The sequence below is a fragment of the Primulina eburnea genome, chromosome 13 (assembly GCF_022965805.1).
Source record: "Primulina eburnea isolate SZY01 chromosome 13, ASM2296580v1, whole genome shotgun sequence".
NCBI classification, from domain to species: domain Eukaryota; kingdom Viridiplantae; phylum Streptophyta; class Magnoliopsida; order Lamiales; family Gesneriaceae; genus Primulina; species Primulina eburnea.
In genome coordinates this window covers 10,738,116-10,765,390 of record NC_133113.1, presented here as the reverse complement: position 1 = coordinate 10,765,390, position 27,275 = coordinate 10,738,116, and the positions used below count along the sequence as shown (strand labels likewise).

General features: G+C 36.5%; 2 protein-coding genes and 2 long non-coding RNA genes across 5 annotated transcripts; 3 read left to right on the top strand and 1 right to left on the bottom strand.

The window, feature by feature from the left end:
* The first annotated feature begins 2,430 nt into the window (after positions 1-2,430).
* LOC140808948 (glutathione reductase, chloroplastic) lies at positions 2,431-9,855 on the top strand. 2 transcript variants are annotated; one of them, XM_073166343.1, is made up of 11 exons: positions 2,431-2,917; positions 3,534-3,759; positions 3,860-4,138; positions 4,231-4,407; positions 4,615-4,668; positions 4,760-4,908; positions 5,073-5,136; positions 5,202-5,372; positions 5,473-5,607; positions 9,206-9,294; positions 9,596-9,855. In XM_073166343.1, exons 1-10 carry the CDS (start codon positions 2,550-2,552, stop codon positions 9,245-9,247), a joined length of 1,665 nt encoding a protein of 554 aa, XP_073022444.1. In that variant the 5' UTR covers positions 2,431-2,549; the 3' UTR covers positions 9,248-9,294; positions 9,596-9,855. The 2 variants fall into 2 exon arrangements, with proteins under 2 accessions (XP_073022444.1, XP_073022442.1); XM_073166341.1 differs by having other exon boundaries at positions 2,432-2,917; positions 9,603-9,855.
* On the top strand, positions 5,614-6,427 carry LOC140808950 (uncharacterized). Its single transcript, XR_012113069.1, has 2 exons — positions 5,614-6,230; positions 6,267-6,427. It is a non-coding gene; the product is annotated as an uncharacterized lncRNA (long non-coding RNA).
* LOC140808949 (uncharacterized) lies at positions 7,570-9,756 on the bottom strand. The gene is made up of 3 exons (XR_012113068.1): positions 9,621-9,756; positions 8,911-8,965; positions 7,570-8,445 (listed from the first exon to the last, which is right to left on the bottom strand). It is a non-coding gene; the product is annotated as an uncharacterized lncRNA (long non-coding RNA).
* Positions 9,856-25,029: 15,174 nt separating the features above from the next.
* LOC140810297 (uncharacterized) lies at positions 25,030-26,076 on the top strand. Its single transcript, XM_073168169.1, has one exon. The coding sequence runs from the start codon at positions 25,030-25,032 to the stop codon at positions 26,074-26,076; it is 1,047 nt and encodes a 348-aa protein (XP_073024270.1).
* Positions 26,077-27,275: the final 1,199 nt, after the last annotated feature.

The following is a 27,275-nucleotide window of genomic DNA, read 5'->3' as shown; positions in this document are numbered from 1 at the left end:
ACTTGGGAACTAGAGAGTCGCATGCGGTCAGAGCATCCAGAGTTGTTCTAGTTGTAGTATTTTCAGTAATGATTGTAATTTCAGTTGTACTTTCAGTTGTAATTCATTCTTAAGTTGAATGTATTGTTGTTCAGAATTGTCATTCTTCAGACTCGATTTCGCGGACGAAATCCTTTTTAGGGGGGGAGAATGTAGTATCCCGATGCCTAATTTGAGTTAATTATTGGATTAATTATATTTCGGTGAGATCGGAAGGACCGAACAGAGTTCGGATCGTCTGAAGAGGGTTCGGATCGTCCGAAGACAGGTGGCTGGACACGTGGAAGACATGCAGAGTTCGGATCGTCCGATCAGCGTTCGGATCGTCCGAAGACAGGTGTCTGGACACGTGGAAGACATGCAGAGTTCGGATCGTCTGATAAGGGTTCGGAAGGTCCGAAGTGTACAGGGTTCGGATCGTCCGAAGTGGTTCGGATCGTCCGAAGTGGTTCGGATCGTCCGATCGTTGTCTATAAATAGAGGCGCGAGGCTTCACTTTTTACTCGCCAATTCCGAGTGTTCCAGAGCGTTTTAGTCGTTTCTGATGAGTTTCTAGTCGTTTCCCGAGGTTTAGGCACTAGCGGGGAGCTACTGGTTTTGTAGCGGAGCTGTGCTCTAGTCGGGAGCTAGCGGTATCAGTGGGCTGACTACGGACGCAGACTTGATTCTAGGGCTGATTGCTAGGATCTACTGATTTGAGGTACGAAAGTACTATCCGAGATAGCAGGATTGAGTATGCTTTACTATGTGTTGCATGTTTATATGTTGCATTATTATCTGTCATATGATGCATGGTTTATTATGCGGCATTTGCATAATCATGTTGAGCCTGACTATTTTTGAGATAGCCTATTGAGAGGGTGCTCAGCCCTCGTTTGTTGTGGATGGTTGGACCCCGTTGGCCGACGGTGGTCAGGTCACCGGTATATCCACAGGTTTATTTTGGTATGGGAGCCACCTCCTGGTGCGACGGCGCAGAGTGCTACATACCTTGACGTCATTTGCATGAGCAGTATTTCGTTATACCCAGATCCTGGTATCCAGTACATTTTGCATACATGCATGTCATAGTCTTGTATACTCATGCTTTCGGTGCTGAGCGTTTTATGCTCACGTCCTCGGTTTATCTCTGTTTTGGACACCCTATTCGATGGGGCAGGTCTCAGGTTGGACGGTCCAGGAGGGAGTGGACAGGGAGCTGGCAGAGGTTGACTTATAGTTGTTGGTATTTATTCTTGGTTTTTAGTTCGATCTGGTTGTTTAAGTATCTTGTACTTACAGATTCGATTGGGTTGTATTACTGTTTTTCCGTTGTTTTACCTGATTCAGTTTTAATGTTAATTTTGCATGCTTAAGTTCTGATTAGTAGGTGATTCTGAAACGGGTCACTACAAAATTGCCGCGAGATTTTTTCTTATTATTATGTCTGTTTTTTTGTTCATTTTCTAACCGATTTCACCCATCTTCCACGACTAGTGATCATGTGCAGACCAGTCTCTCAAACCGCCCAATGTTTTCCAACTTAATGGACTTTCGCCTATTGAGCTCCAACTTTATTTTGGTCAACAAAATTAGGGTCAGACATATATAACGAGAGTAAAGATTGGAGATTGGAGAAGAAGTAGATGATAAGTTGAAATTTGATAATGGTCGTTCAATTCCGATCAGATAGATTTATGATCTACGTATTTGTCAGATGCCAGAATTTTCATAAAAATTAGGTGGAATGTATTCAATCCAGAGTTTAAATAATTTTTAATGATTTTTTTTTAAGTACTAGACTTTTGTGAATTTGATAGATTTTTATTGTCTTTTATAAATTATCATAGATTTACAAAAATATTTCTATGGATTTTTTTATAATTTTTTACAAAATTTTATAAACTTTTGTAAATATTTTTTTTAAATAGAATTCTATAGATTATTTACCTAATTATAACATATTATTTTTATTAATTTTTGAACGAATAATTAATTGACATAGATAACATATAAGTTAGAAGTTCTAACAATCCATCCAAATATTTGAGTTTAACCAAAAAACAATTTGTGATAATTTATAGTTGTACATCAAGATTTAATATTTGTATTTTAACAAATTTTATGAAATTGTTAAAATTTATTGAAAATTTGAATACATTTAGATTTTTATAGAGTTTTTAAAACTCAATGTTGAATATCGATTGACTTTTAAAAAATCTATAAAAGTATATTTTTAATATCACTAAACTTCTAAAAAGCATTCAAAATATTAATTGAGTACTTGTAAATTTTTAAAATATTAAAAATCCATAAATTTTTTATTGTATTACACTCAAAATAAATAACAATTGTTATATATTGTGAGCCAAGAAAAGGAAGATTACAGAAGCAACACCGAGAAGGCATGTGGCAACTATATATTAAATAGTACATAGTCGGGGAATCAAACTTGAACTGGCAACTCTCCCGTCCAGAGGTATATATATATATATTGGTTGCTTGGATAACTCGTCGGAAGCACAAATTCCATGGCGGCGACGTCTCTGAGTACGCCTCGTCTCGGCTCCTCCCTCTCTTCTCCGGCGCTTCAAACTCTTCGCACCTACAGATTTCCGATTCCTTTCCTTTCCTTCCCTCGCTCCCATAAACAAGTCACTTCCAGAAACTTCCACGCAATCTCTCCTCTGAATCGCCGATTCTCGACAGCGATTCGCTCGGAGTCCACAAACGGAGCTGAGCCGCCTCGGAAGTACGACTTCGACCTTTTTACTATCGGTGCTGGCAGCGGCGGCGTCAGAGCTTCTCGATTTGCCGCCAATTTTGGGGCTTCAGTTGCTATCTGCGAGCTGCCTTTCGCTACCATTTCTTCCGACACCGCTGGCGGCTTCGGCGGCACGTATGTTTACTTCTGCGTTTTTTGCTTTCATTTTTTCCCTGATGATTCTTTGATGCCATGCTTGGATGTCGAATTCCTGTGTTAAAAAAGGCTAAAGAAAACAAGGGGGCAAGATTGAACAATATATTATTATGCTTATACAAAATATTTGTTTTGCGTGCTATTCAGTCTCTGCTTGTGATATTTGATCGTATTTAGTGGGTCTTTAATCATTTGTTTTGGCGAGAAATGAAAATGCAAATGTCATGTTCTGAATATTATTAGGTATTATTACTCAACTTAACCATGAGTTTCTGTGCTCAACTAAACCATGATTATGTTAAGTTTTATCTTCGTTGTTGAATGACATTTGACACATTCTGCAGGGCCGGGTTCGGATCAAAGTGTTTGTTTTATTCAATATTCTTCAATTCTTTCTGTATTTCATGTGTTGTTTCATTGAAGAATGTTGCCTCATTAAGTTTTTCAAACATCTCTAGACAATATCATGCTTTTTGTAGCAAATGAAAGTGAGAGATTTTTTATCTCAAAATTGATGCATTTGGCATTTCATGAGAGCAACTAGCTTGGGAGATTCTCTCAATTATATATCTAATAAAATATGAATCCTGTGAAGGTGCGTGCTGCGCGGATGTGTACCAAAAAAACTCCTTGTATATGCATCCAAATTTTCTCATGAATTTGAAGAGAGTGGTGGATTTGGATGGAATTATGAAGCAGAACCTAAGCATGATTGGAGTACCTTAATAGCTAATAAGAATGCCGAATTGCTTCGCCTTACTGGTATTTACAAAAATATACTGCAAAATGCTGGTGTCAAGCTGATTGAAGGTCGTGGCAAGGTATCATTTAGTTTACGATTTCTTTTCTCTTGCTAATTCATAGATTTTGTAGCATTGAATTTGTATTAGTATATGAGAATATTCTTGACTTTAAATGCAGATTGTGGACCCACATACAGTGGATGTGGGTGGAAAACTTTTCTCAGCAAAAAACATTCTTATTTCTGTTGGTGGCCGTCCTTTCATTCCTGATATTCCTGGGAGCGAATATGCGATAGACTCCGATGCAGCCCTAGATTTACCTTCAAAACCTACAAAAATTGCTATAGTTGGAGGAGGTTATATTGCAGTCGAGTTCGCTGGAATCTTCAATGGATTGAAAAGTGATGTGCATGTGTTTATGAGGCAGAAGAAGGTGTTGAGAGGTTTTGATGAAGAGGTCAGAATCTAAGAAACCTTACCCATTAGCTTATGTGATACTTTCTTAATTTTTTTGTCCGTAAAATGGAAGGAAATGTTCTTTAATTGTAGATCAGAGACATTGTTGGGGAACAAATGTCATTGAGGGGAGTTAAGTTCTATCCTGAGGAGACGGGACAATCTATTGTCAAGTCATCGGATGGTTCATTATCTTTGAAAACTAACAAAGGAACAGTTGATGGCTTTTCTCATGTGATGTTTGCAACAGGACGCAAACCCAATACAAAGGTGAATATTTTGTGCTGCGTTAACTGATTCATGATTTAAAGGTGATACGGGTAAGTTTTGAGAACATGTTTTTGTTGTAAAGCGCGCGTATTGTTTTGTGTTGCTTTTAGTCTGGTTTAGATGTTAGTTTCCTCATTCAGCAAGAAGTTGCCTGCTTGTGCCACAAATGTTAGTACTTTTGTTATTAATGCTTTGTATTGATGGCAGAATTTGGGTTTGGAAACAGTAGGAGTGAAATTGTCCAAGAAAGGAGCCATAGAGGTATGCTCTTTTGTATCCCCTCCTCCCCAAAGATCTATTTTAATGAGTGTGTATCTGAACACAATTGTTGTCGTTTTAATTGTTTCTTTAGGTTGATGAATACTCTCAGACTTCTGTTCCATCAATATGGGCAGTTGGAGATGTTACCGACAGAATAAATTTGACCCCAGTGGCCTTGATGGAAGGAGGAGCGTTGGCAAAAACGCTTTTTGCCAACGAACCGACAAAACCAGATCACAGGTGCAATCTCAACTGCGCTAGAATATTTAGTATTTCTGAATCTAAGTGAACTACCAAACAGATTAACCTGCAAATGAGCATTTTTGGGTTTGTGTTTGTGATGATGGAGCTCTTTCGATGTCATTTTAGCTTTTAATGACCATATATATCCTTGCTTTATTCAGGGATGTACCGTCTGCTGTTTTTTCTCAGCCACCTATTGGTCAAGTTGGTCTTACAGAAGAGCAGGTGATTGTGAGGAAATTTTCCTGCAACAAATTGAATGGGAGAGTTTTTAATTGCAAATCTTGCAGGCAACAAAGGAATATGGCGATGTTGATGTTTATACCTCGAACTTTAGGCCTCTGAAGGCTACTATTTCAGGTCTTCCTGACCGAGTTTTCATGAAACTTATAGTATGTGCAAAGACAAATAAAGTTCTTGGTTTGCACATGTGTGGCGAAGATTCGCCAGAGATTGTCCAGGTTGCCACCTTGGCCTATTTTTTGAGTTGTGCAGATTTATTTTTCTTCGATATGGTGTATGTGATTTTAAGGTCTTATATCATTGAATCTGGATTTTCAGGGATTTGCAGTAGCTGTCAAAGCTAGCTTGACTAAAGCAGATTTTGATACCACCATAGGTATTCACCCTACAGCAGCCGAGGAGCTTGTTACCATGAGGACACCTACGCGGAAGATCCGAAGTGCTCCATCGGAGGTAAATCAACTTATCGTACCATAACACTCGGGATTATTAAACTTGACGATTGATGGAATTCATGACCAATTTCTCTTTAATGCGTGAAGAATGTATTGCTGTCACCTACTTACTATTGAGCATTGATACTAACATTTCTCAATAGCATATTATGCCATCTGATCGAAGAAACACGTTGTGCCTAACAAGTGCAGTAGATTGTTGACAAATAAAATTGGATTCAAGTCCAAGTTCTCTCTTTTTACTTTCACCTATTTACTATTTAGTAGTATTATAATTATAACTTATGAACTTAATTATCCAAATCAGACAAAAAATTAAATTAGACAAGTGAATAGTTAAAGCAATTAAAAACCAATAAAATATAATGCACTTTTAGAAAAAACGTGACAAAAAATTAAATTAGACAAGTGAATATTTAAACCAGTGTAAAACCAATAAAATATGATGCACTTTTAGAGAAAATGTGACAAAAGAAAGTAGCTGTTGTGATTTGTGAATGAACTCAAGCAATTATAAACATTTGACCTAGCACATATAATATATAACTTTGCTATGTCTATCACTGAATTCAAAACAATCACGTCAAAGGATTCTGTGTAATATAAAGCAAAAATTTCTAGGTTAATTATCATCCTTTCTTAAGCAAAAATTTCTAGGTTAATTATCATCTTTTCTTTGGGACCTGTGAATTTATTTCTAAGAGTTCATATATTTCTATTAGGTTATGGTTAGGCAAAACCGCAAGATGATCTCTGAACTTTTAGCTTTTATCTTAGCCGCATAAAGATACCCGATTGACGATTTTGGTTGGGAATAAATATAACAAGCGGATTAGGTCAAGTTATAGTAAATGGATGATGGGTCCAAGTGTCTATCCTGTTGAGACTAATAATTAATTACTAGAATTTTTATCACTTAATTTAAGCTAGACAAAATAAATAAGAAAATGATACATGAATAATTAATCTAAACTATTAAATAAGAGAATTGCAATTAAAAACGACGGATTTAATGATCAAGGATGGATTTAACTTAAAATAAAGAACTAAGACACGCAACAAAGTCACTTCTGTTATGTTGACACATGTTAACATTCAATTAATTATTAAATTTTTGACAATCGCGGTGAAATCCCAATTTATTTATTAAACGATTCCTCCAGTTAATAAATCAATTTAAATCCATCCATCCAATTATTCCTAATTGAATTTAATTAGATCTAAATGTATTAAATCTTTTGGAATTTCAATTTTCATCTAAAACCGCACATTGAAATCGAATACTATTTGTAATCACTTTTACTATGTATTGATCGACTTATTTGTCGCTATAATTAACCAATCTCGTCCGATTTGTGATTAATATACAAACATGTAAATAGGTGATTATATTATTAATAAGAAATATTGAATCAACATCAATCAATAATTAAAATAAAAAAACATCCTATCGTGGTTTTATTCTAAATAAATTTATTTCATAAAATCAAAACAACGCATAAACACAATGTTTGAATTCATAAGAATAAAATCTAGGAAAGAATAAAAAAATCTCAGCGTGGTTGGCGTGATTCTCCTCTTGAAGTTGTTATCCTCCTCTCTCTCAAACTTTAGATTTTTTCTTCCACCAAGTTCGGAGAGAGTTTTCTGTTGCCTTCCTCCAAGTTTTGTCTTCCTCTCTCTCTGGTCCTCTATTCACGTGTAGTGCTGTATATGTTCTGTGATATCTTGTCTGTTTTGTCCTTGATGTGTGTGTTCACCTTTTATTTCCTCTGATCTTAATGAGCCAATATCTCGAAAGCCCAAACTTTCTTTCCGTTTTCTTATTTCACGTGAATGGCAAGGAATTGTTAAATGAGAGAATTTCATCTTTTAGTATTTGATTGTCTTTCAAGTCTTGTGCAATCACTTTGGAAAATACTGAAAAAATCTCCATCTCAAAAAATAAGTTTTTATTTCATCTTTTGGTCAAATCTACAAATATAAAACTAATCTCCTATAAACACAAAATAAGGTATAACAATTCCAGATAACCACGAATATGATAAAATAAAATCCTTAGAATCTCTAGTACTTATCAATACCAAATTCCATCTCTAGTTGATTTTACAAAGTGTTATTTGATGTTTTAATGTCATAATCAATCTGCAAGCGTACTCAAGATCACAAAACAAATAAATATAAATGATTGGCCAAACAACATTAATTGATTATTGGATAACAAATTGAGCAAGAAAAGAATTATAATGGAAAAATGTTATCAAATATCAACCCCAATAGGATCTTAATCTACTGAAATACACAAAATGAACATGAAGTGTAAAGTTCGATAAATGACAATAATATCAGATAAGTAAAATAATTAAGAGAAATTGTAGTGTTGAGGCATTAAGTTTTCCAAAATCTCGCTTGTGATTCTCCCTCTTGAATGCCCGATAAACCTTGAAAATCCTTGCTCCCTAAGTCTAAACTAAGAACCATAAGAATGAATCTATTATTCCTATTCCTACTTCCGTGAAAAATGTAGGTTTATGGCCTAAAAATTGTAAAGCTGAAGTTGAATCAGATGGGACTCTTTCCTTTTGAATATTGATTTCCAGCAGAATTACCTTCTTGAGCGACGGACCTTTGGTCCGAACTTTTGGTGTGTAAGCTCATAGGGCATACCTGCAGGGCTGTGCACAGACCTTGCAATGTAGATGTCCTGTGATCCATGGTCTCTCTTTGGTCGAAGTTTCCAACTTTTGGTCATCCCCCATCCTTTGGCTCAATTCTGCATGGGACGAACATCTTTTATTTTCCTCTGTATTTTTGCCATTTTTTAACTAAAATCGACCTGCACGTAATGAAAACTTCTTCAAGACACAATATTAGCTTGAAACAAGCCAAGAAGGAATATGACAATAAATTATGAGTAGGAAGCCATGACATGAATCTGACTCCTCACACTCCTTGTTACTGGAGTGTTTGAATCTATGTGAAACTAGTTCTTTAGCTGTTGATGGGAAAAATGACCCTTGTTGAATGGTAACAAATCACTTGGAGGATACACAGGAACCTTTTGAATTTAAACAATTGTTTGTAAAAGAAGAGTGACAAATGAAGTTTTAATTGTTAGGGTGCAGTGTGAAATTGGTGGCTCTAAACATTGATATGATATTTTACCATCCGTGTGTTACATTTACCTCTTTTAAGTGTAAAAATGATGATATCTAATGGAGGTAAGTGCCAAATATATTAAATACATGAGAGTTGAATGCAAAAAAAAAAAAGCCATTTTTTTCATTGTAGTGAACCGTACTTGTTATCTCCATTTGTCACTGTAAAAGAATCCGCCTCAATGTCAACAGATCTCCCTACAAAGTTGAACTCAACATTAGGTCAGCAGCAAGATCATCAGCTCCCATTCTCTCTCGAAAGCTGTGATAACAACTGATTGGATTTTGAATGTCTCTACTTATTTTCTTCCATGTATATAGAATTTTGTATAAACAAGTTGTTAATGAATACAATAGTACAATCGATATATTCAGCTTATATAATTCTTTTAGTTACATCACGATTTCATCCAAAAGTTGACAATTTTATCTACTCAGGAAATGGAGGATTCTCAGGCCAAAGCTGCAGCCAAAGTTTGAGGTTATAGATGAAGCAATAAATTTATTGCTGAACTTCAGCTGCTTAGGTATCTCTCTCCATTATTTTTTAAAATTTTTTATTGGATTTATTTTATTGAGTTGATTTGTTGGTGCTTTGTGTACATTAATTCAATAACTTAGCATTGAGTTTGAAATAAGCCTTGGCATTATCTTGATGTGTTCTTTATTTTATATTTGGTTGGAGTCAACTTCATATTTGCTTCTTTGAAAAAAGTCACAATCTCCAATGTGCATAATTCTCTTATAACCTAAAATTTTATACATGCAATCATCTTGCTATGGGTAGAAAATATACGTCTAATTTGATTGTAAAATAATCATATGAAGTTCTCAGGTTTTAAACTGCACATACTTGAAGTTTGCAGCACGAGGAGCCTCGATTCTTTTCCTCGAAGGATTCGTCTTCTCTCGTGGAAAGGAGCGTGCTGCCTGCACTTGTTGAGTATGTACATGGAAATTAGGTCTTATGTGGAATTTTTGTGTTTGGGGATCTGTATTTATTACAAACGAAGAACTGGATGATAAACTGTATAATTCATCATCTGGTAATTGGGACAAAACTCAGTACAAATACAATTTTTACACAATGGAAATGAATAATGTAATGGTCCAAGATTCAAAATTTCTCATCCACAAAAGTTTATAACAGTCCGTGACTAATAATGTCACCCATATTTATGTACTGATATATGGTCACATCATGGGACAAGATCATTTTTTGATTTTTGAAATTTTGATCATATCCATGTCCAATGGAATTGATAAGATGGCGGACTATATTAATATTTATATGTTTAGACATCGTTTGGTTGACATGATATATAATAAAAATGATTATAAAATAAAAAATAAAAATGAATAATATATTGTGATAAATTGTATAATGTATTGTTTTATTATTTTTGTTAATTATATTATTATTAGTAAAATGCTCTCATCATATATTAATTAGTAATATATTTTTAAAATAATTGAATAAATAAGTTTTTTAGAATTAATTTATGTAAAATATTATAAATAAAATTAAAATATTATATTAATTATTAAATTTTCAATAATTTTGATTTCCGAAAAACTAAAAAATCCATTAGTATCATAGAAAATAATTAGAATTTGATCATGATATAAATATGAATTTATTATAATAATTAAAATAGTAATACAAATTCAAGTATTAAATAATACTTAGCAACAATTATAATATTACGGTTAAAAATAATATAATAATAATAAAAATACGATTGATAATAATTAAATTATTTATAACATTAATCAAATTAAAAATTATATTTAAATATTATGAAATCTGTTGAATTTATAATTATTTTAAAGTTTAAGATATTAAAAAAAATTTAAATTAATCAAACATCATTCATTCTTTTCCAAAGGATTATATAAACATCAACAAGAGAATAATAATACATACAATGCGGGTCGGGTGGGGCTGAACGAGTCTATCTCAATCTTAATCTTTCACATCCAACACATGGTAAGTGAAAGATTAAAAATCAATAACCCAATATCATGCATACCAAACAATAGCTATAGTATTAATTAAACTCTCACTGATATCACGGTGAAACATTTTTTATAAATTCAATAAATATCTATCTAATTTTCTCTTTCTAAAAAATTTTCTCTTTTTAATTTTTTTAATAAACTATTCTAATAATAAAAAGTATTTAATAACTAAAACATATATAAATGTTTCTATATATATGTTTTTAAAATTTAATTAAATATATATATGATTTAAAAACTATAATAAAAATATTATTTTATATAGTACTGTGCGTTGCCGACTAGTCAACAAGTTGTTCAGAAAAATTGTCTATTATACAAGTGTACATGCACGGGTAAAAAATATTATTTTATCGATACACAAATATTATACAAACTCACACATGTACCATGATGACTGGTCTATAATCACTCAAAGAAATGGTTAATTACAGAAGTTTATGGACACGGTTAAAAATAATCGAAACAGGAAAAAGTACCAAAATTTTATGCTAAATTCTAAGATTACTTGTTTGATCAACTACTATTTCTGATAGAACTTTATACCGATTACGAAATATAAATTTGAAAAGGAAATGAAGCAGCGTCGAAAATTCGGTTCCCTCTGGATTATCCTCAAACCCACACACTCGGACCATCAAATCAACACACTATATATTATTCTTCCAGAAAAAAGTAGAATTAATTTTTTTATAATTTCTAAAAATCGATATGAATCACATGATCATGATTTATAAATTCATAAAGCAGAAGTTACAAAAATAATTTTCCCCCCAAAATTATGGAGAAATCCATGTAGCTAGGCCTCTTCAGTTGAAGTTCTACTTCATCATGGTTATTGGTACCAATGTTCAGTACTGGTTTAGGAGCCCAAAGGGGTGATTCTCCTTTTATTTTATTTTCTTTTCTTTATGTGGTTATTAGCTATATCAAATGGAATCCAACTAGTAATGTCATTTTCTTTCAAATAACAAACATCTTTATATATGGACAACTTGCGTTTTTAGAATATACATAAGCATTTGTTTTCTAAATGCATTAATTAACCGTGGTTTTGATAAGCCTTCAATGAACCAGACTTTAATACTATCCGACTCCTCTGAATCCTATTGATTGTTGAACTCTAAGACTTTTCCTAGATTGGTTAAATTCAATAATCAGTGAAAGTTCTGTTTCCACAGTGTATGTGTGAGTGAGTTGAACGTGAATGTTGTGTGTTTCAGAATATAGGTGTTGTACGTAGGTGTTGTAACACTCACGACAACATGCAGCGGAAGTTATAATTTTAACACACCTAAACGTAGTTGGAACAACGATAATAATAAGAGAGACGGGATATAAATTATGCACAAGTATAAAATACTTGTGCGGTGCCTCAGGGCAAAATAATTCAGTAGAAAACTTGTAAGTTTACAAAAACCAATACTAGTGAAAGAATAAAACAACTCCCTTATTAAGACGAGTAACAAATTGCATCCTAAACCTCTAACAAACCGTATAACCAGTATACAAGGGATGCATCAACCGAGAAAGAAAAAGTCTTCAAAAATCAACACCCTAATCAACACAATGATTAGGTGTTGGCGTCATAGGATGTAAGCACTTCTCGGCAACAACAGCATGAGCTAGCTTCGATCTCCAAACTTGTCTTCGAACACCTTTGGCTCTCTAATAATCCTCACTCTCACGCCGCACGCGTTTTGTTGTTTGGAGTCATATTTAACCTAGACAAAAAGCAATTTCATTAGGAAACAAACTCTTTAAATATCTTAAAGATATTGCCATATCATATCGTAAAAACATTATAATATCATATCAAATCTAGAAAGGCAAAATATTAAAGATAGACATGGAAAGTATATCAAGGAATAAAATTCCTTTCAATCTCCCCCTTTTTGCCTTTCTGGACAAAACAACCCACAAGTGAGTAATTTGGCTGAACTCCCCCTGAATGGATAACTCAGTGACTCCCCCTGAACAATTACCCAGTGTTGTATGTTAGATGTTGCAACATTCAAGTCATAACACCGAAATAGTTCATTAATCAGGAGGAACAAATCAGAATCATAAAGACAACTAAAAGGCAAGAAATACAAGAACCATCCAGAGAGAGAAAACATAAAAACTCAAACCATAAAAGCTCAAAATCTCATTCATCATGACTGCTATCATCATCTTCATCATCCATTTGGGCTCCACTGGTTCCAGCTGTGGCTGTATCATCTACTCCCCCTTTTTGTCCAGAATGGTAGCTGGCAGCAAGTAGAAGCTCATAATCTGCCACTTGATTTTCGTAATAATCAATGGTCTGCTTGGCATGAGCAATCTGTTGTCGACCATAGTCAATTTGAGCTTGAATGTAGGAGACAGATAATGTAACATAGCCAGGAGGCGGGGTATGAGGTAGACCAGCAGCTAGAGACTCATAGGTATCAGCAGGGTCAGGCTGGGGCTGCGATGTTGTGTTTTCAGTGTGGCCAACATCTGGAGCAACACTGGAACTTACCCAAGGCAGATCAATCTGTCTATTGCCTTTAAAATACACAGGAGAAATCTTCAAGAAATCTTTAACCGGGCAGAGATCTTCATCAATATCCCGAATGAACCCTTGAGACTCCAGGATTCCATAGATCAGTGAGGGATAAGGCAGCTTTGTCTTCTTGAAATCCCCTTCAGCATACTGTAATGCTGTCCTGAACACCAACTTACCAAAATTGAAGGGCCTTCCAGTGCCAATATTAAATAGTACGATGGCTTGAGATCTGGTCACTGTGGTGGAATTAGTTGAAGGGGTCCAATTCCAAATGGCGGTCTTATGTAGGACAGAGTAGAAAGAAGTGAGATTAGCAGCACTCAGCTTCTTGGGATAGTCAGGGAAAACAGCGATCACACCTCCTGTGAGTACAGAGGTGACATAATGTATGTCAAGCTCCTCGTCAGCTTCCTCAACATCGGAGGTGTCATAGAAAGCATTGATCACTTACGGAGAGAAATTGTAAATGCCATCCCGCACAAACACTCTTCCAAACTTCACTGAGTCCTCAACTCCAACACTCTTCAGGAGATTACAATAAAATTCCAGCACCACACGGCGGCAGTATGGTACAGCAGTAGTAACCGTGGATAGCAACCGTCTGTTCTTGAGGAATTCAATCAGGTTGTATCGCCCATAAGCATTCACATCAATATTTTTCTCTTCTATCAGTTCTCTCTGAATAAATAGTGGCCACAACACCAAGGCATCTTCAGAGTAAAATTTGGGGCAGAAGGACTTACTTAAGTCATAGTCTGTAGAGTCAGTGTGGTCCTCGGTGTTGTCAACATCGTCCTCAACACCGGCACCAGTAGCAGTATTATCATCAGCAGACTCGCTGTCTTCAGAACCAGAATCCTCAGAGTCATCATCACCCTGCTCCTCTGATTCAAAGTTAGACACGGACGAGGAAGAGGGACTAGCAGAGGCTCCAGGTTGATTTTCCTCAAATTCCCTCATCATTTCTGAATCAGGTTCATCTTCTTTAAGGATTTGTTTCTTGGCAGCTTTTTCTTCCTTGAGGTGGGCAAGAAATTCCGCCAAAGATTGTTCATCTTCTTCAGCTTTCTCTGAGGTTCCTTCAGCAGCAGGACTTTGGAGATTTTGAGTGGGGGTTTGTTTTCCAGTATCATAGGTGGAACTCGATACCTTTGCTGCAGCAGTGGGTCTGGGACGAGCCACCAACTCAAAATCAGCATCATCGGAGTCGTCCCCCGATGAGAAATCGGTGTCCATAAGATTAGAAGTTGTAGATGCCCGTAGTTTCTTGGTTGGAACAAAGTCAGGGTCGAACCCTGCTTGTCTCTTTGACATTCTGCGCATGGGGGCAGGGGGAAATGCTCTGTTCAGGGCTTCGAAATCTGGTGGATTTTCAACGTTTATTTCATTCCCGGGTTCACCAGGGGCGATCATTTCCAATGGAATTGGTTCATCTGTCACACCCACGATTTCCATCCCCGCAACATTTACTTCGGCGGAGGGTGTTGTGACTGGTGATTCAACACCCATACTCGCAGCCATTTCACTCCTTATGTCTTGAGGATCGAAGCCAGCCATCTGCAAAATCAAGAGGCAAAGAGGCAGAAAACAATACGAAGAGTCCAAGAACTTGCGAAGAGCATAGATAATTTGCGCGAAATCTGAACAGTAAGGGTAGACAATAATTTCAGAATGTGAGGGAAAGAGTAACCAGTAAAGCTATTCCTACACCCCCGCAAGAATTTAAGCATTACCCTCCAACGGTAATATTTTGTTAAGCCGCGACTACAGCCCTTTCCGAATCAGTTTTTCGCTCACCCAACGGTAACTTTTTCTGAACCGGTGTAATTATTATTTCAAGAAACCAATCAGAACAAAACGCCACATCAAATTAGTTCCACAATCAGTTAGAAATCAAGAATATTCAAGATTAAGTTGGTTAGGTTATTTTTCGAATTTCATGAATTAAAAACTGGCACCCAACTGGATATGATGAATTCACAAACCAACAGTATGAATGACCTAAGTTTATGCCTATGATATGATCAGAAATGAAATAAACACGCATGTGGTAAAACTGTGATCAGTCTGTACTTAGGTGTTGGCAACACCTCTTGGCAACACTCACAGGTTGGACTCAAACTTTCTTAAACATGTTTAATTCAGGCATGGTAGCTCCCACTCTAGAAGAACGGTCTTCAAAGGACTCCTCTAGGTAGCTTTTTCCATCTGTATTCTGACTTAGAAGTGGTAGCTCCCACACTAGAAGAACGGTCTTCACTGGACTCCTCTAGGTAGCTTTTTCCATTTTCTTCTAAACAAAAATTTTGTTCTATTTCATCCTCTTTTCTATTTTTCACCTTATTGCTCAAGAATATTTCGAAGTCATTAGTGGATAAGATCATGTAGTACATGAACATCGACTTAGTTTGAGCACACTTCATACTTCAGAGAATTTTGATAGAAAGTTCGATTCACACCTGAGAGCACGCCATTCAGTATCCTACACTTGTACAGACTACACACAAAACATGATGTATGCAATATGTCTAGCATCCTAAAAATAAAATGTACATGCATGCCAAGTGTTGTCCGCAGGTGTTGTAACACCGCAGACAACATCCGTGAGTGATCATTGCGCACACAAGCTGAGAGACTTCCTAAGATTGGAAAATCTCTCAAAGTCCAAAGGTTTTGTAAAGATATCAGCCAGTTGGTTCTCAGTTCTAATAAATTCCATTCGAATTATACCCTTCTCAACTAAATCTCGAATAAAATGATGTCTAATGTCTATGTGTTTCGTTCGAGAGTGTTGTACTGGGTTTTTTGAAATATCAATTGCACTTGAGTTGTCACAGTATACAATTAAGGTATCACTGTTAAATCCATAATCTTTAACCATTTGATTCATCCACAAAAGTTGTGAACAGCAACTAGCAGCTGCGACATACTCAGATTCAGCAGTGGACAAGGACACACAATTTTGCTTTCTACTATACCATGACACCAAATTGTTACCAAGATAAAAACATCCACCAGTGGTGCTCTTCCTATCATCTAGGTTTCCTGCCCAATCAGCATCACTAAAACCCACTAAATTGGTGTTTGTTTCTTTGGTGTACCACAAGCTTAAGTCAACTGTTCCAGAAATATATCGCAAAATTCTTTTAACAGCTTTTAAATGAGTGACTTTAGGATCAGCTTGGTACCTAGCACACAAGCAAACACTAAACATGATGTCGGGACGACTTGCACTTAAGTAAAGAAGGCTGCCTATGATGCTGCGATACTGGGTGTTGTCAACACCGGTAGCAACATCGTCTTTGGACAATTTTTCAGTCGAACCCATTGGAGTTTTCAAGTGTTTAGTGTTTTCGGCAGCAAATTTCTTTACCACATTCTTAGCATACTTAGACTGACATAGAAAGATACCATCATGCATTTGTTTAATTTGTAAGCCAAGAAAGAAACTCAATTCTCCTACCATGCTCATCTCAAATGTGGTAGACATGCATTTAACAAAATCATCAACATGCTTTTGAGAAGAAGCACCAAAGATGATGTCATCCACATAAATTTGACACACAAGAATATCATGCTTTGACTTTTGAATAAAAAGGGTTTTATCAACCTCACCTCGTTTGAAGCCTAAGTCAAGAAGATATTCAGTAAGCCTACCATACCATGCCCGTGGAGCTTGTTTCAGTCCATACACAGCTTTCTTCAACTTGTAGACATGGTCAGGGTGTTGTAGATCTGTGAATCCTTTAGGTTGGCTTACATACTCTTCCTCATTCAAAAAGCCATTCAAAAATGCACATTTCACATCCATTTGGTACAGCTTTATATCCATGTGACAAGCAATGGCTAGTAAAAGTCGCACTGACTCAATTCGAGCAACAGGGGCAAATGTTTCATCAAAATCAATCCCTTCAACTTGAGTATACCCCTGAGCTACTAACCTAGCTTTATTTCTCACAACAATTCCAGATTCATCGGTTTTGTTTTTAAAAATCCATTTGGTTCCAATAACATTCACATTATCGGGTCTAGGAACTAAATCCCACACATAATTTCTAACAAATTGTTCAAGTTCCTCATGCATGGCATTGACCCAGTATTCATCTTTTAAGGCCTCATTTACATTTTTGGGTTCAATTAGAGAAACAAAACAAGTATGGCTTACCTGAGAGTATACGGAAGTCATGCATACTAGTCCCATCATTTTCCTATAGTCAACCTTCTCCTTTCTTCTAGTTTTCATTCCTCCAAAAGTTTCTCCAATGATCTGAGATGAAGGATGATTTTTCTGAATCTTGCTGGGAATGTCAATCCCTTCATCGGTTACACCATCATCATTTTCAGTATACTCTTCTGGTTCATCATTTGATTCTGCCAATGCAGGTGTTGTCTCCGGTGTTACAACACCGGGTCCAACATCTGTGTTAGGCAGTGTCTCACTTGTATTCAGGAGCCCATCAACATCATCCTCGATTGTTTTTCCTGTTAGATCTGCAAGATCGTCAAACACAACGTTAATAGATTCCATAGTCGTTCTTGTTCTCAGATTATACATGCGATATGCACGACTATTGGATGAATAACCAAGAAATAAGCATTTGTCACTTTTAGAGTCAAATTTTGCAAGATGTTCTCGATCATTCAAAACATAACATACACACCCAAAGACATGAAAATACTTGAGGTTCGGCCTCTTTCCCATGATGATTTCATAGGATGTCATAGTAGAACCACTCCTTAAGTACACACGATTTGAAATATGACATGCTGTGTTCAAGGCCTCGGCCCAAAATCTCTTTGAAATATTCTTAGAACTTAACATGACCCTAGCCATTTCTTGCAGTGTTCTATTCTTCCTTTCGGCTATTCCATTCTGTTGAGGAGTCTTAGGGGCTGAAAATTCATGAGTTATCCCCTTCTTTTCACAGAATGATATAAAATGTGAGTTTTCAAATTCTTTACCATGATCGGTCCTTATCTTACCAACCCTCAGATTGTGTAGATTAGTAATCTTAGCATGTAATTTCTTGAAAACATCAAATGTATCGGATTTTTCTCTAAGAAATCTTACCCAAGTAAAGCGAGAGAAATCATCCACACAAACACATGAATACTTCTTACCTCCAAGACTTTCCACTTCCATTGGACCCATAAGATCCATGTGCAACAGTTCAAGACACCGTGTTGTCCCAAAGTGTTGCAACACTTGATGAGGAACACGTGTCTGCTTACCCTTTTGACATGCACCACAAACATACGGAATTCCAGAGGATAAATTAGGCATACCTCTCACAGCATCATACTTACCAAGATTCTTTAATGTCTTGAAGTTTGCATGTCCCAGTTTTTGATGCCACAAGTTTAATTCGCTCACCTTTGAATGATTGCATACTAAGTCTTCTCCAAGTTGGTAGCAATTATCAGCAGACCTTATACCTGTCAAAATACGAGTATTAGAATTATCAAACACTTCACAATTGTCTTTATCAAACTTAACATGCAAACCGTCATCACAAAGTTGGCTTATGCTTATTAATTTTGAGTTAAGCCCTTCGACATAAAGCACATTGTGCAGATTGGGCAGTCCATCAACATTCAAGGTTCCTTTGCCAGCAATTCTTCCTTTAGCACCACCACCATACGTCACATGACCACTCCTAAGCTCAACAAAGTCAATCAAATGGTCTTTAGAACCTGTCATGTGGCGTGAGCAGCCACTATCAAAGTACCATATTCCTGCAATGTTAGTCTTTAATGAAGTATAAATAACTGAACATTTAACATTGGCCTTGGGTACCCAAACCTTTTTTACCGATGGCTTTCTGTTGGCAGTGTTGCGCCGAGTGTTGTACAACACCTGTGACAACACCTGTTTAGATTCCCATCTTTTGTAATCATCTCTTAGTTTAAAACAGTAGGGTTTGATATGACCAGGTCTGTAACAGTAGTGACAGATGAAGTGGCGCTTTCTGGATTTAGACTTCTTGATGGACATTCGCCCTTTTGATGGAGTACCTTTTTCAGTTTGTGTAGTATTCGAAGCTTCAACACTTCCTTTGACAAAAACAATTTGTTTTCCCTTAGCGTTGGAAGATTCTCCAATTTCAAACAGGCTATTCGGGTAACCAAGTCCAGCTTTGTCATTCTGTCCAGTCATCAAAAGTGAATCAAGTTTGGATGAACTTGAATTCATCTTGGCGAGAATTTGAGTTGCTTCACCAAGCTCCTCTTTGATTTTGCAAAGCTCCAGATCTTTCTTGCTCAAGATTACTTCAAGTCGAGATATTTGAGATTTCAACTCAGTGTTCTCTTTGGATAGAATTGCATTCACTTTATTTCGTTTGATCCAGTCTTCGTACAATTCTTCATACATTGTTTGCACACTTTCCAGAGTGATCTCATCATCATCTACCTCCTGATTTTCAGACTGACTTGATTCATTAAGGGTTGTAGAATTGAGACATACAGGATTCGAAGAGGTGTTGCGACCAGGTATTGCAACACCTGTGGCAACACCCAAAGGATTGATTTGCATTGAGCGTTTCTCCTTTATCACAGTAGATAATGATGTGTGATTTTCAGATTCATTTGATCCTTGATCATCTTCAGATTCTTCATCACTCAGAGTGACAGTCATGCATTTGTTTTTCCTAAGTCGGTTGGCACACTCATTGGCATAGTGTCCATATCCCGAACACTCTCTACATTGCACCGAGTCCAGGTTTCTGACATTAGATTGGATTTGCACTTCGGTCTTTGGTCGAAACTGTCCTTTCATAGGAGTAAACTTTTGTGATTTTGCAAATGTGGAGTTATTGGGCAGCTCAGACTTTTGTCCAATTTTCTTCTTTTCTCTCATAGTCTTCAAATAGTCACCAAATTTCTTAGTAAAAAGAGAGATAGATTCTTCACCTAAATCAGATTTATCCACCTCTTTAGATAGTTGAAGAATTTCTTCATATGATTCGGTTGAGGCTTCAAAGGCTATTGTCTTCCCTTTATCCTTTTTCTGCAGATCAAGATTCATTTCAAAAATTCTTAGGGAACTCATGAGTTCATCCAGATTGATGTTTGAAGTGTCTTTAGATTCCTCAATGGCACAGACTTTGACATTGAATCTCTCAGGAAGAGATCTTAGGACCTTGTTCACCAATCTTTCATTTGGTATGGGATCTTCTAGGCCATGTGATTCATTTGAGAGTTGTCTTAGCCGGCAGTCATACTCAAGGATAGACTCCTTGTCCTCCATTCTCAAACTTTCGAACTTTGCTGTCACCATCCTTAGCCTAGTTTTACGCACACTCGCAGATCCTTCACAGTGCTTCTGGAGTATCTCCCAGGCATCTCTGGCGCATACACAAGTGGTGATTAAATTAAACATCCTTGTGTCAACGGATGAAAATATAGCATTGAGAGCCTTGGAATTATAGTTTGAAGATTGCACTTCATCGACAGTCCATGTACTTTCAGGTTTAAGTCGTGTGTCTCCATCAGCATCCGCGAGTTTTGGTGGACTCCAACCGTCAAGTACACGTTGCCAAGCTCTTTCATCAATGGATTTAATGAAAACCCTCATCTTTACTTTCCACAAAGCATAGTTTGATCCATCCAACACGGGAGTCCTAAAGACAGTATTTGTTGAAGCTTCCATAAGAATTTTTTTTTTTTTCACCTGGAAACAAAACAAAAAAAACAGAATCTCACTTAGTAATATCAAGCGTAGGCTCTGATACCAATTGAAAGTTCTGTTTCCACAGTGTATGTGTGAGTGAGTTGAACGTGAATGTTGTGTGTTTCAGAATATAGGTGTTGTACGTAGGTGTTGTAACACTAACGACAACATGCAGCGGAATGAGTTGAACGTGAATGTTGTGTGTTTCAGAATATAGGTGTTGTACGTAGGTGTTGTAACACTAACGACAACATGCAGCGGAAGTTATAATTTTAACACACCTAAACGTAGTTGGAAAAACGATAATAATAAGAGAGACGGGATATAAATTATGCACAAGTATAAAATACTTGTGCGGTGCCTCAGGGCAAAATAATTCACTAGAAAACTTGTAAGTTTACAAAAACCAATACTAGTGAAAGAATAAAACAACTCCCTTATTAAGGCGAGTAATAAATTGCATCCTAAACCTCTAACAAACCGTATAACCAGTATACAAGGGATGCATCAACCGAGAAAGAAAAAGTCTTCAAAAATCAACACCCTAATCAACACAATGATTAGGTGTTGGCGTCATAGGATGTAAGCACTTCTCGGCAACAACAGCATGAGCTAGCTTCGATCTCCAAACTTGTCTTCGAACACCTTTGGCTCTCTAATAATCCTCACTCTCACGCCGCACGCGTTTTGTTGTTTGGAGTCATATTTAACCTAGACAAAAAGCAATTTCATTAGGAAACAAACTCTTTAAATATCTTAAAGATATTGCCATATCATATCGTAAAAACATTATAATATCATATCAAATCTAGAAAGGCAAAATATTAAAGATAGACATGGAAAGTATATCAAGGAATAAAATTCCTTTCAATCAGCAATTCCTAAGTTCAAATAATATTTACATGTTATTTAAATAAAGGACAAAGAACATGTGACACTTAGTACTATTTTCCGTTAAAGCTTGAGTACAATTAAATTACAGTCGTTCGAATGTGATCGTTCGAATCTCCCTATGTAAGGATGATTCAAGACTCAGATACAACTCTATGATTCACATAAAATTGTCAACAATATGAGATTTACAAGTTTTTAAGCTCTACTGGTATATTGTTTGAAGCACACTGTCACGGACTTAACCCTTCTATGTACTCGTATGGCTTTTGTTACTTAACTTCATCCCTACGAGTGTTAGCAAAACAGTCTTTTTTTTAGGTGATCGTGTGAAAATGAATTAAGTAAAATTGCTTCCATATAACTGAGTGAGAAAATTGTATTGCTTGAAACACGATGATTTACAAATGAGAGCATCACCATATTTATACTAGTGGCTTCCTACAATGAACAACCAAGATATATGCGATCTAACAGTGGAGATCAACTCTCCATAAAGTTATACCATCTACATGGATCTAGAGGGTTCTTTTTATACTATTTTACACAATTCTACAATATACAAGTGAATTATAGAGAATTCTATTCAAGCGTAGAATGAGAAAATGTAGAGGGTTCTAGATGTCACAGAATCTCTATAAGGCACCATACTTAGAAATTCCGAAATGTGCATGAAGGTGCTGGTTTGTGACATTCTCCCCCATCTATTTGGATGAGGCCATCATCACCTCAAAATTTTGGGGTAGATCTTGGAATGGCCACAATTCTTCTTTGGTTTCCCATGTTGCGGGCTTTGGGCAATCCCTTCCACTTGATTAGATATTGGGTGCCCACAATGTCGCTCTACGCATATGGCAATCACCACATCTACTTCTTTGTAAAAAGATGATGTTACCATGGGAGGTGCTCGGTGCAAATCCACCCGACTTTTGTCTATCACATTCGGGAAGTAAGGCTTCAGCATAGTTACATGGAAGAATGGGTGAACCTTCAATGTGTTTGGGAGGTCAAGCTAATACAGTATGATACCTTCTCGACTCTCGCAATTATGGAAAGGTCCCCCGTGCTTTCGGGTTAGACCCTTATGCACTCCACGTATATCTTTGAATTGGTGTTGATGAACAGTTTGTCTCTGATGGAGTACTCATGTTTCCTCCTTTTAGCATTCGCCCTTTTCTTCATACGCATGCTTTCTCTAATTGTGCTTGTGCAAGTCCATGTGCTCGCTCCAAGACTTGACCATCTTCATGGCTGCGGGACTTTGTCATTTGCTAAGATATTGTTGTACTGTGGGGGATTATTTGGTTGTTTCCACATAACAAGCTCAAATGGTCTCTTCCCTGTGGCTTCGCTTTGTTGTAAATAGTATGAGAATTGTGCCACATCCAAAATTTTTGCCCAATCTCACTGGTTAACACTCACAAAGTGCCTTAAGTAGCATTTCAACAAGTCATTCATCCGCTCGGTCTGACCATCAGTTTTGGATGAAGGCTTGTAGAGAATTGTAGCTCTGACCCAAGAAATTTGAAGTGTTCCATCCATAGCCGACCTATGAAACGAGGATCCCTATCGTTTATGATGTGTCTTGGCAACCCCAAATACTTGAAAACATTCTTGAATAACAACCTTACGGTTTCATCGAGAGAGCAATCTTTCAGGCATGGAATGAAAGTTCCATACTTAAAAAATTGGTCAATCACCAACATGATTGATCCAAACCCATCAGACTTGCGTAAGGCATTAATGAAATCCATAGGGACGGAATCCCATGGACGCTCCACAACTAACAATGACTCGAGTAAAACAACAGGTTGTCTATTCTCCACCTTGTCTTATTGGCAGACCAAGCAATTCTTGACATAGAGTTCCAGTTGGTCTCTCATTTGGGGCCAAAATCAAGAAGACTCCAATAAGGACCTTGTTCATTTTTGCCTAGGATGTCCCGCCCATTTCGTGTCAAATATTCATGGATTAGTTCTCTTCTCAAGTACCCACACTTTGGCACATAGAGTCGGTGACATTTTGCATATAGAAGACCATCTTCAAGCCAAAATTGTCGAGTCTTCCTTGATCGCCAAGCTTGGCCAACTCCTTGGCCATGAGATCATGTTCTAGTCCTTCCTTGATACGTCTGTAGGTCATCCGAGGGAGTTCTAATGGAAGATAACTTTGATTTTGATTTAGCGCATCGGCTAGAACATTGGCTTTGCCCACTACAAAAAAACGCTCCATTTGACGACGGTTTTTATAAAAAAAGTCGCTATTTTGGCGACGGTTTTTGTTAAACCGTCGCTATATAGCGACTGTTGATTAAATAACCGTCGCTAATTTGATTAGGCGATGGTTTATTAAAAACCGTCGTTAAACTAACGACGGTTTTAAGTAAACCGTCTCTATTTATAGCGACGCTTTTCCATATACCGTCGCCACTAATAACGACGGCTTTTCGTAAACCGTCGCTTAATTTGATAAGCGACGGTTTAAGAAAAGCCGTCGTTATATGTGGCGACGGTAAGAAAAAAGACCGTAGCTATATATAACGTCGGTTTACATAAACCGTCGTTAACTTCGAAAATAGCAACGTTTTTAAGAAAACCGTCGCCTATTTAGATCGGCGTCGGTTAGACATAAACCGTCGCTAATAGCGACGTTTTATTAAATCCGTCGCTTTTAGCGACGGTTTGTAAACAACCGTCGCTATTAGCAAAAACTATCTATAAAATGCCGCGTCTTCGGCCACTTTTCTTCACACCTCTCCTCTCCCTTCACTCACATTTGCGAGCGATAAACACGTCTTCTCTCGTGGACATTTTTTGTTCCTACTTAGGTACGTGTTTTTGTAATTCAATTTTTAGTTTTTGTATCGTTTATATATAATTAACATATAATATATTGTGCATTATATTCCATTTTTTGAAAACTTGTTATAAATCCTGGGAGGATGTTAAGACGACATCTCACACTCCCGGTAAGGGATACAACAAGTATAAAAGCCTACAAGTTTTTTAAACAAGATATCTTATCATGACACGTCGTTATAATAATGTGATATGATATACATATTTATTTAAACATTACTAATATTATATACATGATTTTATTTGAAAAGTTAAATACATCTTATTTATTATTTTGTAGGATAAAATGAATAACGATAGAAATTGGATGTATCAAAGGTTGGAGAATGAATTTCTAACGGCTGAATATTGTGTTGGTGTAGAGTCGTTTGTAGCATTTGCACTTAGTCATCCTGAGTGTTTGTTAGATGGAAATATCCGTTGTCCTTGCAATCGAAAAAAATGTCAGAACCAAACATATTTAGATGAAGATACTGTGAAGGTACATCTCGCTCGTTATGGATTTGTACCGGATTACTACAATTGGTATTTTCATGGAGAGGAATATATTCCCCCGCTCTTTCCTAATTTTAATATGGAAGCTCCTTCGTCATCTAGGTCTCGTGTAGCACCACCAACTGCTCAAACTACATCTCCGGGTTTTTTGAATTTTCTTGAAGAAAATGTTAACTTTGAAGAGAACCCTCAAAATGAGAATGTCAATTTCGGTGAAGAAAATCCAACAGTAAATACTGTTCATGAAGATCCTGAAAGTCCGAACAGTTATATTAAATCATTGTATGAATGCATTAAATCAGCCGAGAAAGAAATCTGGGATGGAAATCCACACGGTCATACTGTGTTGTCTGTGCTCGCTCGGTTACTGGAGATGAAACATGAACACAACATGTCTGAGCGCAACTACAATGACATGTGTCAACTTATGTCAGAGTTATGTCCGTCTGATAACTTCGTCCCTGATAGTTTTTACGCGACCAAAAAAATTATCAAAGATCTAGAACTTCGGGTTGAAAAGATTGATGCATGCAACAATAATTGTATGATATACTGGGGTGTTGACGAGGGTTTAACAGAGTGTAAGATATGTGAACATCCTCGATACAAACGTATTAGAAGTCGATCTCGAAATCCTCAGAAGAAGGGAACTCCGTACAAGATGATGTATTATTTTCCAATCACTCCACGCTTGCAAAGACTGTATGCTTCGAAAGCTACAACATCACATATGCGTTGGCATAATGATCATCATTTTGACGGTGACACTATGACACACCCTTCTGATTGTGCAGTGTGGCGGCATTTTGACGCTTTGCATCCGTCTTTTTGGGGATGAAACACAAATTCAAACTCTACCAAGAAGTCCTGCCACCTAACTTATTGGGGGAGTAAGCTTCTTTTGACATTAAAAGTAGCTTGTGACAACCTTTTTGGTTTTGATGGATAATTGGGAACACGAAAAGTATTGGAGCCACACCCTTAGACAATGTATGATGGATGTCATCTCTTTCTCTTGAATGGTGTATCATCTTTATCTCTTGTTGGGCTTCCGGCTTTCATAGGCTATGGGGTGCCGTATTGAATCAGCACCGCTCCAATAGAAAAATCAAATCCATTTGTGTGTACCTAGGATTCCTTGCCGAAATCGGGCAAGTCTAGAACGAATTCCCGGCCGATCTCAACCTTTAAGTCTAAAAGGATATGGCAAATGTAGAGCTAAAAAACCAGTACACGTAAATCCCATACATGATCGAAATAATTTATTAATTAATAATTTAGGTAATGCATGTTATGTGTTAAATTATTTTTAAATGTATATATATTTATTTTTTGTAAATTAAAATATTTTCTCGAATTTTAGTTCTTCATGTGAATATTCGATGCCGAACCGGGAATGTAGACCAGAGATGATTGAGATGTTAAAAATTTAATGTCGTATTTTTATTAAGCCGAGAAATTAAGTATTTTAAAGGATTTACGAATTTAAGCATTTAAGGATTAAATTTAATCTAGTGAAATAAAAGTATGTTAAGCATTTTGAATATCAAAATTTGAAAGTAAGAGATTTAAATCCTTTCACTCGGGATACAATATTTTAATAATTAATTTATGTCATAATTAATTAAATTAGTTAGTATTTAATTATAGGTAGAATTTAGGATTTGTAAGACTCTTAAATTGTCAAATTTTAAAAGTTGCTGGGCTTAATCAGTAATTAAAAACTTTGAGTAATTGACCTAAAACCCTAGTTAATATTTTTATTAAATATTAGAGGAGAGCCCTGCGCTAGAATCCTCATTCTCATGCCTATCACAAAACATACACCAAGACCACATACTAAACACACACACTCACACACAATCTATCGAAACCCAGCCTAGGGTTGAAGGATTTTTTCTATTCTTCTTCCAACATAAGATCATCAAACTATGTTTCCTGAATATTTTAGTCACTTTTGAAGCAACAAAACGCAGTAAAATGTCTCCGTTAGGCTTCCTTTTTCCCTCGCGTTAGTTTTTGATATTTCGTGCGTTT

Coding starts and splice junctions, on each gene's coding strand:
- LOC140808948 (XM_073166343.1), top strand. CDS start 2,550: ATGGCGGCGACGTCTCTGAGTACGCCTCGTCTCGGCTCCTCCCTCTCT. Junction 2,918..3,533: donor GCTGGCGGCTTCGGCGGCAC/GTATGTTTACTT, acceptor AATCCTGTGAAG/GTGCGTGCTGCGCGGATGTG. Junction 4,408..4,614: donor GACGCAAACCCAATACAAAG/GTGAATATTTTG, acceptor TATTGATGGCAG/AATTTGGGTTTGGAAACAGT.
- LOC140810297 (XM_073168169.1), top strand. CDS start 25,030: ATGAATAACGATAGAAATTGGATGTATCAAAGGTTGGAGAATGAATTT.